Here is a 15,729-nt window from a genome sequence, read left to right on the forward strand (position 1 = left end):
TGGAGCTGAGTGGTCCTGGCGGAACCCAAACGAGCATCGGTGAGCAGTTTATTGGTGAGTAAGTGCCGCTTGATAGCATTGTCGACGACACCTTCCAACACTTTGCTGATGATCGAGAGTAGACTAATGGGGCGGTAATCGGCCGGATTGGATTTGTCCTGCTTTTTTGGACAGGACATACCTGGGCAATTTTCCACATTGTCGGGTAGATGCCAGTCTTGTAGCTGTACTGGAACAGCTTGGCGAGAGGGGCGGCTCGTTATGGAGCACAAGACTTCAGCACGACAGCCGGGATGTTGTCCGGGCCCATCGCCTTTGCTGTATCCAGTGCACTCCAGCCGTTCCTTGTTATCACGTGGAGTGAATCGTGTTGGCTGAAGATTGGCTTCTGTGATTTTGGGGATATCGGAAGGAGGCCCAGATGTATCATCCACACGGCACTTCTGGCCGAAGATGGTTGCAACCGCTTCAACCTTGTCTTTTGCACTCACGTGCTGGGCTCTGCCATCATTGAGGATCGGGAGGTTTACAGGGCCTCCTCCTCCCATGACTTGTTTAATTATCCACCACCATTCACGACTGGATGTGGCAGGATTGCAGAGCTTTGATCTGATCCGTTGGTTGTGGAATCGCTTAGCTCTGTCGATCGCATGTTGCTTCCGCTGTTTAGCATGCATGTAGTCCTGAGTTTTAGCTTCACCAGGTTCACACCTCATTATTTGGACGCCTGGTGTTGCTCCTGGCATGCTCTTCTACACTCCTCATTGAACCAGGGTTGATCCACTGGCTTGTTGGTAATGGTAGAGTGAGGGATATGCTGATCCATGAGATAACAGATTGTGCTGCTGCTGATGGCCCACAGCAACTCATGGATGCCCAGTTTTGAGCTGCTCGATCTGTTCTGCATCTACCCCATTCAGCACAATGGTAGTGTCACACAACACGTTGGATGGTATCCTCAGTGCGAAGACGGGACTTCGTCTCCATGAGGACTGCGCAGTGGTGTCATGGAACAGATGCATTTGCGACAGGGAGAATGGTGAGGACGAGGTCAAGTAAGTTTATCCCTCGTGTTGGTTCGCTCAACACCTAATGCAGGCCCAGTCTCGCAGCTATATTCTTCAGGACTCGACCAGCTCGGTCAGTAGTGGACATTGAAGTCTCCCACCCAGAGTACATTCTGTGCCCTTGCTATCCTCAGTGCTTCCTCCAAGTGGTGCTCAACATGGAGGATGACTAATATCATCAGCTGAGGGAGGACGGTAGCTGGTAATGAGCAGGAGGTTTCCTTGCCCATGTTTGACCTTATGCCATGAGTTTTCATGGGGTCCAGATTCAATGTTGATGACCACCCAGGGCCACTCCCTCCTGACTGTATATCACTGTACCGCCACCTCTGGTCGGATCTGTCCTGCCGGTGGGACAGGACATCCCCAGGGATGGTGATGGAAGAGTCTGGGACGTTGGCTGAAAAGCATGATTCTGTGAGCATGGCTATGTCAGGCTGTTGCTTGACTCGTCTGTGGGACAGCTCCCCCAATTTTGGCACAAGTCTCCAGATGTTCGTGAGGAGGACTTTGCGGGGTCAACTGGGCTTGTTTTGACCTTTGTCGTGTCCCGTGCCGAGTGGTCCGTCCGGTTTTATTCTTATTATGACTTTTTTTTAAGCGAGATTTATACAGCTGAGTTGCTTGCTCGGCCATTTCAGAGGGCAATTAAGAATCAATCACATTGCTGTGGGTCTGGAGTCACATTTAGGCCAGACCGGGTAAGGACGGCAGGTTTCATTCTTTGAAGGATATTCGTGAACCAGATGTGTTTTCACGACAATCCGGTCGTTTCATGGCAACCCATTACTGATACCAGTATTTTAATTCCAGATTTTATTTAATTAATTGAAATTAAATTCCTCAGCTGCCGTGGCGGGATTTGAACTTATGACTTGGAGATTATTCAGCCAGGACTGTGAGATTACTATTTCAGTAACACAACCACTCTGCTACCGTACCGTATCTGGACAACAACATATTGATTTCACTCTGTTTATTAATTAGTATTAAAAAACCCGCATTCCCACCGGTCACACGGAGATGGGGCCTATTTTTAATAAACTATTAAAGGTGACGTTGGGTCTAAAGAATAAAGGTGACTAAAAAAGCAAAAAAAAAATAATGCGATTTGGTTCCAGTTTGGTTGTGATGAAGAAATAAAGGTGTCGTTGGACCCAGTCTCACCTTTATTTTTTTTATACAGTTCACATCATAATTTTACTGTGATTAATTTCAGTAGGTGTTAGACATTCACATGGTACAAGTTGTAAATCAAATTCAGCACCAACAATGGAAGAGTTAATGTCACGTGTGTACCAAGTAATTCTGTCTCACCTTTATTCTGCCATTAAAAACAGGCCCATCCGTGTGAGCCGTGCGAATGCGGGTTGATGTTCGGGAGCCCGTGGGCCACGGACTCTGCCTCAGGCTGATTGGGACATTCCGTTACTGCGGGTTAAACAGCGCTGCTATAAAAAGGGGAAGTCGGCTTTCCATTATTACTTATTTAGGAGAGTTCGCTTGTTATAATGGAGGAGTTGGGGATTCTTGTTTTGTTATTTGTTGTAATCTGTTCTGCTCAGCCGCCCTCTCTTCTTTTCCCCGCCGATAAATGTTGGTTGTCTCCTAAAAACCGCAAAGACTGCGGATTTCCGGGAATTGAAGCTCGTGAGTGTGTGCGGAGAGGCTGCTGCTTCGATGCGGGGAATCTGGATGCGCCGCCGTGTTTCTATTCACTGGACAATCTGCCAGGTGGGTGTATTCTTGGTCCGTCTATATTCTGGGCCAGGACTTTCCAGGGTCACCCGCCATCAAGCTGCACGCGGTTTCCCTGGACAGTTTCATCTCTTTCCTTCCTGTCCTACAACGCCAGTTGGAGATTCAAACTTTTCCAGTCCGGAGAGTGGAACCGCTGGTGGGATTGAGCTTCCAATCCCGCAGAGTAGATTTGATGGTGGGATTGGGGGTGCTGTTAATCAGATACAGAAAAGGCAATAGTTAATCGTCCTTTGACCCAGTATCTGCAGTTCGAATCATTCTACTGTTCGGTGACTTGGGAGTCGCACTGAGTAAGGGCAGAGTGAATGAGCCCCGGCCCCTGCTGCCACTGGCTATTTGGATTTGATATTTAATTTCTGTCGGAGATACAAGCAATTTAAATCCAACCATCGTGGTGATGAGCTATAGTTGGTCCACTGGTCTTCATTTGACAGATAATGGGACGGGATAGAAACTGAAACATGGATGGGGTTTGTCCCCCTCCCGGTAACAGTTCCCTTGACCCTCCCCGTGGGGCAACTAACCGCCTTTCATTGCCTCTCTTGCAGTCTGCACCAAGGATGGGCGGGTCCTGATCGCGATCTCCAAGGATTTGACGCTGCCTCCTTTAAACATAACAACCCTCCATCTGAAGGATGGAGACGGAGCTGAGTGCAATCCGACCGTGGCCTCTGCAGACACTGCTTTTTCAGTTCGCAGTCACTGAATGTGGCGCTACTCAGCGGGTAGGTATTGCGGGCTGGGAGTCCCATCAATGGCTCAGTTCGGGACTGATGGTCTTTTCTCTTGTTGCTGGACGGGGTGAACATTCTGTATGAAACGGATGTGTTGGGTGAGTTTGAGATCTTGGATGGAGCTTTGGGATCGGTGACCCGGGACAGCCCTTTCAGGTGAGAATAGGAGCACATTCAGCGGGTAGAGACAGTGAGGAGCTGAATTCTCCAGCCGTGTCCGTTCTCTTGCCAGGAGTCTGATCTGCAGGTGAAGCCCAGAGTTTACACCCTTTCTCCACCACTGCCTGCCACTGAGGCCGGGATCCTGCTTCTGGAGCTGAGAATAGCGAGAGGTAACGAGTGCTCGCTGATGGCTGGTGTCCAACTTGAGGCTCTCTCCGCATAATGCCCGCCCTTCATCTTTCTCTTTCCAGATGGTGGCTACCGGAGCTGGTATGTGGCCAGTGACTACCCTATCCTGAGTGTGCTCCGGGAGCCCGTGTTTGTGGAGGTTCGTGTTCTGAACCGGAACGATCCGTCCCTTGTGCTGCTGCTCAATGACTGCTGGGCGACCCCCACCGCCGAGCTGTATTCGGGGCTCCGATGGGACCTCCTGGTGGACAGGTAAGGGAGCGAGGGAGCTTGAGGCAGTGTGGGGATTGGGGAGGGTGCGACATCGGCGGGGATTAATACAGAAATCGTTCCTGGAGTCCGAGTTAATGACGGGGGGAAATAGTCCTTCGAAGTTGATATTGTGTTCCAGACGCTGGTATAATAGGTTTGATGTAAACCTGTAACCGTGTGACTCCCCCTCTGTCTCTGTTCCAGGTGCCCCTTTGCTGGTGATAACTACAAAACCCGCCTCCTCCCGGTAACCGCTGCTTCCCATTTGCTGTTCCCAACTCACCATAATCGTTTTGTAGTCAGCACGTTCGCTTTCTGGGACCGAGTTTTGGGCCGGGCTCTGACCGGGGAGGTGAGTTTCCTTCAGTGCTTCTTTCCCGGTCACTTGGTATCACTTGTTCCCTGGCTCTTAATAAGTGAGTAGGCCCCCTGTTGGTCGGTTGACTAGAAGCATTAATCTCCTGACTGGTAACTGTGTGACTGACCGGACCGCACTGTCCCTTTGCAGGTTTATTTCCATTGCAGTGCTGAGGTTTGCTACCCTTCCACCCGAGAGAACTGCACTGCTCCCTGCAGCTCCAGTAAGTACCTGTGATCTGACCAGAAATTAATTCCTGATGGGGAGGGGTGGGTGTGGGACATCTGGACACGGAGCTCCCTCAGCAAGAGGCCGAACACTGGGAACAGGAGGAGTGTCCTGAATCTGGCGGTTCTGGGAACTTGCCCAGTTGCATTCGGTGCAGGTTTCCATTTCGAATGTCAATATAGGGCAGCGGGGCTGAGCGCATCTTGCACCAGGTCAGTAATTGTGAAGGATGCTCTGATCCTTGAGCTGGGGTGAATGAAGTATTTTTGGCTCTTGCTACTTGCCCGGATGCTGAGCTGCCCTACTTGCCGACCGCTGAAGAGCAGAATCCTCCCATTGTTGGCACGGCTGTGTTCCGCATCCGGTTCGGAACAGTCCACCCTTGGCATTGGAGAACGTTTAACGAGCATCTAATTGTCCTCTTTCTGACACTGGGAATTCAGGGTGCAACTGAAAGGATGTCCCGGGGCCGGACACCTGGCCAATTGCGGGTCAAAGTAATGCATCAAACAGTGTCTCCTTCACAGGAGACCAGGCTGGCCATTGTAGCAGCAGCAATTGCAAACTCTGCTCAGTTGGTGCGTCCTTCTGAGATTCGGTTTGGTGAGAACCAGATGCAATTATAGCCTGAACTCTAAACTCTGTCCGGTACCCAGGGCCCTGATGGTTTTTTGCATGAGGCCATCTGATTCAGGATTTGCAGACAACTGAAGATTTAATTATTCACATCAACTCTTGTCTCTTGTTCTTCTTCGCCCCCAGAGAGGCGAAGAAGCGCCGATAACCGGTCTGGGGCCTTGGTGACCGCTGATGGACCCATCCTTTTCCTGGAAGGTGAGGAGAGATTGGCTGCTCGGATCCGACAGGATGAGAAAGGTAAACAGGGAGCTTCCACCTGTGTCTCGTGATGGAGTAACTGGTGCCCATCTAACCCTGGCTTCTCTCCACAGACACTGCTGTTGATTCCCCCTCCCGTGTTCCTGGATTAGCGGTTGGGGCAGCGCTGCTCTCCGTGGCCCTGTTGGTCGGGACTGTTGCTTTGTGGAAAATGGAGCAGGGCCGCAGGGTGGGCTCCGAGTGCAGCTCCATGGAACTGTAGATGTGTCTGTTGGATAATAAACTCCTGTTATAGACGATTGCTGGTCTTGTTATCTTTCAAATGCTCGCTGGATTGTACTGTTTGCAGTGAGTTAATTTGGTATCTGGTTTGAGAATTGTTTTTGCAGAATCCCACGGCTGCAGCAAACAATTCCCCCCTCCCCCCCCCCCCCAACGATTCGCATTGAGATCCAGGGCAAAGTTGTGGTGGGTTTGTAGCAAAATGGTGTCGGTCAGGAATGACTGGTTCACTTGCCTCTAACACTGGTCCTGGGCACATGTCTCCGGAATTGGCTCTTCCCTGACGGCATCGATTGACCAATTTGCCAAGCCTGGCGAGTGTTGGGCTCTCTCGGGCTATCGGAACAGGAGAATAGACCAGATGAATGTGTGGCTGCATGGATTGTGTCGGAGGGAGGGATTTAAATTCATGGGACATTGGGACCGTTCTGCAGAAGGTGGGACCTGTACAAGTGGGACGGGTTACACCGGAGCCGGACCAGGACCGATGTCCTCGCAGGGGAGTTTGTTCGTGCTGTTGGGGAAGGTTTCAACTGGAATGGCAGGGGGATTGGAACCTGAGCTGAGAGACAGGAGGGGAAAACAAGGATTGAAACAAGACAAAGGGAGGAAGCAATAGTGGCAGGCGGAGAAAACCAGAGCAAAAAAACAAATAGGGCCACCGTGCAAAAAAAATACTAGTTAACTAGCAATCTTCAAGACAAGTCTGAAGGCATTGTCTTAATGTGTGGAGCATTTGCAATAAGGTCGATGAATTAACAGCACAGAGATTAATGGGTACGAAAAAGTTACGATAAGGGAGACATGGCTGCAGGGTGACCAAGGATAGGAACTGAACATCCAGGGGTAGTCAATATTTAGGATGGACAGGCAAAAAGTGAAATGATGTGAGGTAGCGTTGTTAGTAAAGGAGGAAATCAACGCAATAGTGAGGAAGGATATTGGCTCAGAAAATCACGATATGGAATCTGTATGGGTGGAGCGAAAATACCAAGGGGCAGAAAACGGTGGGGGTTGTCTATTGCCCCCCAAAGAGTAGTGATGCAGGAGAGGGCATTAAACAGGAAATAGGAGACGCATGCAAGTAGGGTACAACTGTAATCACGCTGACTTAATTTAACATGTAGTTTGGTCAAACCAAATTAGCAATAATACTGTGGGGAAGGAATTCCTGGAGTGCACATGATTGATTTCTAGACCAATACATTGAGGAACCAACTAGAGAACAGGCGATCCTAGATTGGGTATTGTGCGATGAGAAAGGATTGATTAACAATCTTTTGCGGGCTCCCTTCGAGAAGAGCGACCATAACATGATAGAATTCCTTATTTCAGATGGAGAGTGTAGTAGTTGAATCCGAAACTGGGGTCCTGAATCTAAATGAAGGAAATTATGAAAGTGTGAGTTGGCTAGGATGGATTGGGGAACTTCACAAAGGGATGAAGGTGGATAGGCAATGGCTAATATTAACAGAACATGTGCAGGAATTACAACAATTATTGATTCCTGTCTGGCACAAAAATAAAACAGGAATGGTGGCTTACAAAAGAAATTAGGGATAGTATTTATCCAAAGAGGAGACATATAAAATTGCTAGAAAAAGCAACAAGCCTGAGGATTGGAAGCAGTTTAAAATTCAGCAAAGGAGGACAGAGATTGACTCAGATGAAAAAATTAGAGTATGAGAGTAAACAAGCAGGAACATAAAAACTGACTGTAAAAGTTTCTCTAAATGTCAAGAGAAAAAGATTAGTGAAGACAATTAAAAATATACTTTGGTTCTGCTCTCAAAGTAGGACACAAACAACCTTCCAGAAATGTGAGGAACCAAGTTTCTACTGAAGGAAACCAGTATTACTTTTAAAGAAAAAATGCTTGGGAAATTAATGGAGTTAAAGGCTGACAAATCCCCAGGGCCTGATAATCTACATCCCAGAGTACCAAACGAAGTGGCCCTGGAAAGAGTGCATGCATTGGTGATCATCTTCCAAAATTCTATACTCTGGCACAATTCCTACAGATTGGAGGGTTGCAAATGTAACCGCACTTTTTTTTTAAAAAAAGGAGGGGGAGAAAAAACAGGGAATTAAAGACCAGTTAGCCTCACATCAGTCGTGGGGAAAATGCTCGAGTCTATTTTAAAAGATGTGATAACAGAACAATTAGAAGGCATTAATGGGATTTGATAAAGTCAGCATAGGTTTATGAAAGGGAAATCATGCTTAACAAATCTACTGGAGTTTTTTGAGGATGTAACTAGTAGATTAGATAGGTGAGAACCAGTGGATGTGGGAAACATGGATTTTCAGAAGGCCTTTGATATGGTGCCACAGAAGAGGACCGTGTGCAAAATTAAAGCACATGGGATTCGGGGAATAGACTGGCCTGGATTGAGAATTGGTTGACAGACTGGAAAGAGTGAGAATAAACTGGTCTTTTCCCGGGTGGCAGGCAGTGTCTCGTGGGGAACGGCAGGGATCAGTGCTTGGGACCCCAGCTATTCAAAATATATGTCAATGATTTGGATGAGGGAACGGAACGGAATGTAACATTTCCAAGTTTGCAGATGACGCAAAACTGGGGTGGAATGCGAGCTGTGAGGAGGATGCAAAGAGGGTCCATTGTGATTTCGACAAGTTGGGTGAGTGGGCAAGAACATGGCAGATGCAGTATAACATGGATAAATGTGAGGTTATCTACTTTTTTTGTCAAAACAGAAAGGCAGTTTATTATCTGAATGGTGATAGATTGGGAAAATAGGGAGGTGCAACGAGACCTGGGTGTCCTTGTACACCAGTCGCTGAAAGCGAGCATTCAGATGCAGCAAGCAGTTTGGAAGGCGAATGGTATGTTGGCGTTCAGTGCAAGAGGATTTGAGTACAGGAACAGGGAATGTCTTACTGCAGTTGTACGGGGCCTTGGTGAGACCCCATCTGGAGTATTGTGTGCAGTTTTGGTCTCCTTATCTGAGGAAAGATGTCATTGCCATGGAGGGAGTGCAACAAAGGTTTTGCAGACTTGTTCCGAGGATGGCAGGACTGACGTATGAGGAGAGATTGGGTCGACCAGGCCTATATTCGCTCGAGTTTAGAAGAATGAAGGGTGATCTCATCGAAACATATAAAATTCTAACAGGACGAGACAGACTAGATGCAGGGAGGATGTTCCCGATGGCTGGGGAGTCCAGAACCAGGGGTCACAGTCTCAGGATACGGGGTATGTCATTTAGAACCGAGATGAGGAGAAATGTATTCACTCAGTGGGTGGTGAACCTGTGGAATTCACTACCACAGAAGGCAGTGGAGGCCAAGTCATTAGACGTATTCAATAAGCAGATAGATATATTTCTTAATGCTCAAGGGATATGGGGAAAAAGCGGGAACAGGGTACAGAACTAGACGATCAGCCATGATCATTTTGAATGGCAGAGCTGAATGATCCACTCTTGCTTTCATTTTCTATGAAATTGACAAAGATAAAACAGTCTAAACCCCCAACAGAATGTGTAGCACAGATATTAATGAGGAAGTGAGAAGCGTGCCCGTGAATTGGCTCCGTGGCTTAGTTGCTTAAAGAACTCCGGTCACAGATTCAACTCCCCGTGGTGCTTTTGTGGAATTTATGATGTTTAGTGAATTTGACCAGCAAAAGCATCGTGCGGTGTTTGTACTTTGTTCGGGGTCCAATACGGAACTGCTCAGAATATCTCTTCAAAATGCCCTTTTATTTTGCAGACAGACCCCTCAGAGAATGTGAGCGTAACACGTTAATGTAAGGACACGTTCTTGTTTCTGGGCTCGTTGAGGTCGGGGTATAATTCTCGATTCGAGGTCCATATCCCGTAGAATCCCCAATTTAGCCCTTGACTTTTTATCTTTAGTGGCGGTTCAGACTTTTGCAAATAGGGAAAAGAAATCCCCAAATCACTCTACCTCAATCTCAAACGCTTTCTGAAGAAGTTCATTTCAAACAATCAGGACCTTAAAGGCACCTCAATGACTTCCACTTTCATTGAACGAGCTTTGCTTGCAATTGCATTCGACCTTGAAACCGCTCTGGCCTTTCATCTCACTGAAGCAGAGTGTGGCCGCTTTGTATCTGTGAGCATGTCACTGACGAGGTTCGCTTTAACATTGGTCTCTATCAATTTTTAAAATTTCACCAAGCCTCAAGGAAAAGAAACAGAGAATCGACCTGTCCCTGTAAGTGATGAATTGAAGGGATTGGTGCTCCAAGCAGATCTGAAAAGTGCGCAGTGCATGCGCTCAGGCATTCCAAATCCACCCTCTCGCCACTCGGCGATCTCATTGACTGAGCTTTACACTGGTCTTGTGTCACCGCGCTGAAATCGAACACGTTTCTCTGAACTTCACAGTTGCTGTTTCCGGAGTGAAGACCAGCTCGTTGGTTGAAGCTTGCAGGAGTAAAAATCCAGTCATTTTGGAGAAGTAAACTGACAGTAGACAACTGTTATATTGGTGGCTGCAATCTCATAGTTTCGCTCAGTGAATTGCTGGTTTAGCAGGTGACCTCTTTGTATGTTTCGGTGGTGCTCTCATTTAGCGAGAAAGTTTGATGGTTCGAACCGTTATTTATTTTTTCTCTAAGGATTCATCGCCTCAAAGTTCCAGGGTTTCAATCTGTGTTTGGTTTGTAAGAAAATGTACCGTGATCATAGCCGGCTGAGCAGTGCTGATATTCCACCACTTAAACTGCGGTCGGAAATCAGGCACATCAATCATATAAAGGAATGGAACATTGGCTTCACGGATATCACAACTGATAACCCATTTCTTTTAAGCGGGTTTACTTTAAATCAGTTAACGCCTGCTTTAAATGGTAGACTCAGGACTGTCAAACAAACATAGAATAATTACCACAGTCATTTTTAGACTGGACGCCGCACGGTGACTTTGCTGTCAGTGAAGAGCGACGGGAAAGACCAAAGTGCCGTTTGCCCCTCTCACTGTGGCCGTGAAGGACTGTGTCCAGGCTGAAGTTCTGTTCCCACCGGACGATCCTCCCCCCAGATTGTGCTTTCTGAGCTCCAGTCAGGTGATGCTAAACACTCAGGTGGGAAAGACCAAAATCTACAACAAGGTGTTTAAAACATAGCTGATTTATTTAACATATCCAGAATCTTAAACTCCAGCCCAGTTAAAGCGGTTATTAACATCAGCAGAAACAAACCCCAAATGTCAGAATGAATATGGTTCAGTCCTGGATGGGATTAACAGCAGAATCCAACCCCTGCAGTCACTTGTGAACTCGCTGGTGTCTCAGCACGTGTGATGACTGAACGAATCCCTTCACACACATAGAATCATAGAAAGTTACAAAACAGAAGGAAGCCATTCGGCCTATCGTGTCTATGATGGCCGAAAAAGAGCTATCCAACTTAATCGCACTTTCCAACACTTGGTCATAGCCCTGTAGGTTACGGCACTTCAAATGCACATCTAAGTTCTGCCTCGACCACCCTTTCAGACAGTGAGTTCCAGACCCCTAACATCCTGTCCGCTTCTGTGTATCCTGTTACTTTTTCACTGTTGTCCGGAAGTCTATGAACAACTCCCACCAAAGTCTTGCATTCTATTCTGTTACTCATTTCCACGCAAAGCCTTTCTACTGCGTGCTCACCTTTACTGATATGTCTTCTTTCTCATGCAGTAATAGTATCCCTCCTCAATATCGCTACTCCACCGCCTTTTCCAATGTCCCTATCCTTTCTAAACGGCTTATAACTTGAAATATTTATCTCCCAGTCATGCCCAGTTTGTAGCCAGGTCTCAGTGATGAGCACTAAGTCATGCACTATAAGCTCAATTTACGCTTCTAATTCCCTTGTTTTATTTCTTATGCTACGGACATTAGTGTATAGAACATTTAATTGGGCATTAGAACTTGTCCTACCCTTATGCCCTGATGTTGTGTTTAACATACTTGGTAAATAAGGTTGGTGAGCTGCAGACACAAGTGGTAACATGTTATAGTGTCAATAATGGAGACCTGGCTCAAACAAGCGGAGGAGTGGCCACTTACATATTCCTGGCTACAACGTATTCAGGAAAGGCAGGGGATAAAAGTTGGGGGGGGGGGGGGCGTGTGGGCCAGGCACTATTGATCAAAAATACTGTTACAGCGGTAGAAAGGGTCGCCATGCTTAAGGGTTCAAAGGCAGAATCTATTTGTTTAGAATTAAGGAACAATTGAGGATCTATTACGCTGCTGGATGCAGACTATAGGGGGCCAACTAGTGGGAAGGAGATGGAGGAGCAAATTGGCAGCAAATTGCAGAAAGATGCAATAATTTTAGAGCATTGATAAAAGGGAACCTCATTTATCCGAATATAGACTGGGAAAGAGCAGTGCAAAAGTCAAAGAGGGCGAGCAATTCCTGAAATGTGTCCAAGAGAACTTTCTTAATCTGTATGTTTTCAGCCCAACGAGGAAGGAAGCAGTGCTGGATTTATTTAGGGGAAAGAAGTGGGGCAAGTGGAGCATGATTCAGTGGGGGAGCATTTGCAGCAGGTTTAGTATAGTTATGGAAAATGCAAGGAAATATCAAGCATGAAAACACTGAACTGGGAAGAGCGAATTTCAGCGAGTTGAAAAGTGATCGGGTCCAGGTGGATTGGAATCAAAAATTGGCAGGTAAAACAGTAAATGAGCAATGGGAGACTTTGAGTGAGGAGATAGTTCGGGTACAGACTGGACACATTCTTACTCGGGGAAAGGTTGGGCATGCAAAACTAGAGCTCCCTGGATGACAACAAAATATTTGAGACAGCATTTTGTACATTCTGACTACCAATGTCCGGACAGGTGTGCCCGCGGTTATCAACCACAACCTCGTCACCTCCACGCTGAAACAAAAAGGGGCCACATTCTGCTTCAGTGAGATGAAATCCGAGAGCGGTTTCAAGGTCAATTGCAATTGCAAGTACAATGCATTCAGAGGACGTGAGATTATTGAGATACCGACAAACACCCTGCCAGTTTGAACAGCAGCTCAAGATCAAAAGTCGGGGGGGAAAAATGAGGGCTTGTCCGGGATTTGAACCCGGGATCTCTCACATATTTCAAACAACAAACCCGAAGCGAGAATCATACCCCTAGACCAACGAGCCCGCTGAGCAACAAAAGCAAGCAGTAGTTTCTGAGTATCAGCGGCCACTTTCCCCAAATCTCCTTCAAAGTTTCGTTAATAAAAGTGTGTCCGTACATTAGTGAAGAAACATAAAGCCAATTTCTTCACTGTTGGGTTTTGTTTAGGGCTCCTGACGCTGATAAAGTTGATTGGGGACAGTTGATGAGTTAATGTTTGTAAGGGCGAAGATACTCCGGTGCAACGGTGCAGATACTCCAGTGTGAGGGTGCAGATACTCTGCTGCAAAGGTGCAGATACTCCGATTTAAGGGTGCAGATACTCGGATGTGAGGATTTGTTGCCGCGACTGAAATGCGGCTTAGAACTGTTGTTATGATCCAAGGCAGCGCTGCAGGATCCTTTCATGATCTCTCACAAATCAACTGAAACCGTTCGGAATGTGAATACAATTTTGCGTTTCCAAAATAAAAGGGAGTGACATTCATTGTGGAAACAGTCTGGTGTCGGTCACTGCAGAAATATCGATGTCAGACCTTGTCTGTCAAGAAGAATTCAGATTTCGGCGAAGACAATCACAGGTGAAATGATGGAAGATCGGCCGCACTCAGCTGGCCATCGAAACCGGGCATTTGTTTTGCAGCCAAAACAAACATCAGAACCAGGAAATGCGAGACCATGAAGATAAAAGTTTCCCAACCGTCTCTGGGTGGGATCGAACCACCAACCTTTCGGTTAACAGCCGAACGCGCTAACCGATTGCGCCACAGAGACAGCACACGTTTGTTGTTGAACTACTGATTCAACGAACTAAAAATTCAGGTTGCAGCGATCAAAATAAATTCTCTCTGCTCTCAGTTTACTTTTCCAAAATAAAGTGTGTGAAGTTTGCACGACCGAAAATCTGTGCTCTATTATTCCTGAACATTAAACTCACCTTGCCATTAAACACCTGTATATTGGAAGACTCCGTCCCCTCGTGGTCGAGAGGATTGATTTCTCGAGCTGTGATTCGCCATTCTCTATTCCAGTAATATTCAGGTTTGCTGAAAATGAGATGAGATGAAATGAGCAGGTCCGACGAGCAGGTCTGTGACACGACTCGGTGTTCACAAAGTTGTCTCTTGCACTTACAGTGAAGCGGACGGCACTTTTCACTCTTAAACCAGTAACCATGATGTTCAGAAAAAGTGTGGCCGAGACATACTCGATTTCAGCGCGGTGACACTGGGTCAGAGTAAAGTTCAGTTCATGCGATTGCCGAGTGGCGAGAAGGTGGATTTGGAACTCCTGTGCGGCTGCACTGCGAGTTGTCCAGATCTGATTGGAGCGATATTCACTTCAATTCATCACTGACAGGGACAATTTGATTCCAAGATTCTTTTTCTCTGCTGCTTGGTGAGATTTCAAAAGTTGTAAACGACCCATACCGATCCCAAACACGTCACTTCCACTCTGACAGATGGAACGCGGTCACACTCTTCACTTCAGTGAGATGAAAGCCGGGAGCGATGGCGAACAAAACTCATTCCAAGAAAGTGCAGGTCATTGAGGTGCCTTTAAATTCCTAACTGTTTGCACTGAACTTCTTCCCAAAGCGTTTAAGATTCACATGGAGCGATTTGGGGACTTCGTTTCCATCTTTGCAAAAGTTTCAACCGCAGGTCAAAGTCAAAAGTCGAGGGCGGAATGAGACGCCTTCCTGAAATTTGAGAACCAGGGAAGCAGACTTCAGAGCAAGGTTCTGTTTATTGAGAAAAAGCAGATACAATATTCATCCCGGAACGATCCAGAATCTGATCAGCTCGAAAAGTAACGGTTACCCCGTGATTTGAACACGCAGCCTTCTGGTGACGCAATAAGTCATGAAGATTGAAGCAGGAAGTTGAAAAGTGGGAATTGATGGATTCAGTGAGTGGGCAAAACTGCGGCAAATATAGTTCAATGGGGGGTGAGCGAGATCATCCACTTTAAATCTAAGAAAGATAAATCAGAATGTTTTCTGAATGGTGAGAAACTAGGAACTGTGGAGCAGCAGAGAGATTTCGGGCTCCAAGTACAGAAAGAGCTACCAACTAGCGTACAGTACAGACATTAATTAAAATGTCCAATGGACAGTCAGTACGGCCGGTTAACTGTTGATTAGAGTGTGTTGTAACGCCTTAATCACGGATTCGATTCTTATAATTTATTTCGGCTTTTTATAACTTTTAAAATCGAAGCTTTACAAAAAAAATATAAAGACAGATTTGAGGGGACAGTTTTTTGAATAATATCCATTGTCACTTTGCCCCTGGACCGGAGAAACACGTCTTTCTTTTTATTCGGGTTTTTTTTTGGCAACTGACCCTGTGACGCAATGGCGAGTGTGTTGGACTTCTACTTGTTTTGTTTGATAAGCCATTCAAAGGTTGTGGATTCGAGTTGCAACGGCGTTGGATTTTAGTTCGGGAGCTGGGAAGTGAAATTTTGCAGCAAAACCGCAACAGGATCATTAATGTCCTTCAAGGATGTGAAACTGCCCCCGACACTTCATCTTACACAAGTGGCTCCAGTCACACCCGAATTCATGATACTTAAACCATTCTGAGCTGGATTGGCGAAACTCTCTCAAGAAGGAGACTCAACACCTGCTCAGACCGAAAATCAATCTGCTGGACTTCCGGCTCTGTCAGTCTGCATGTTCCTTCAGACAGGTTTCTAACTGGACACATGCATCCTGCTGCCGTGCGGGCATTGGTGCTTCAGGGG

General features: G+C 46.7%; 1 protein-coding gene and 1 non-coding gene across 2 annotated transcripts; one reads left to right on the forward strand and one right to left on the reverse strand.

Moving 5' to 3' along the window:
- The first annotated feature begins 924 nt into the window (after positions 1 to 924).
- Positions 925 to 5,876, forward strand: LOC137335941 (zona pellucida sperm-binding protein 4-like). Its single transcript, XM_068001452.1, has 8 exons — positions 925 to 1,055; positions 2,633 to 2,801; positions 3,795 to 3,894; positions 3,976 to 4,165; positions 4,370 to 4,517; positions 4,674 to 4,746; positions 5,514 to 5,627; positions 5,702 to 5,876. The coding sequence occupies exons 1-8, from the start codon at positions 925 to 927 to the stop codon at positions 5,848 to 5,850; spliced, it is 1,074 nt and encodes a 357-aa protein (XP_067857553.1). The 3' UTR covers positions 5,851 to 5,876.
- Positions 5,877 to 13,678: 7,802 nt separating this feature from the next.
- On the reverse strand, positions 13,679 to 13,752 carry trnan-guu (transfer RNA asparagine (anticodon GUU)). Its single transcript has one exon. It is a non-coding gene; the product is annotated as a tRNA-Asn (tRNA).
- Positions 13,753 to 15,729: the final 1,977 nt, after the last annotated feature.

The sequence above is a fragment of the Heptranchias perlo genome, chromosome 20 (assembly GCF_035084215.1).
Source record: "Heptranchias perlo isolate sHepPer1 chromosome 20, sHepPer1.hap1, whole genome shotgun sequence".
In the NCBI taxonomy this organism is placed as follows: domain Eukaryota; kingdom Metazoa; phylum Chordata; class Chondrichthyes; order Hexanchiformes; family Hexanchidae; genus Heptranchias; species Heptranchias perlo.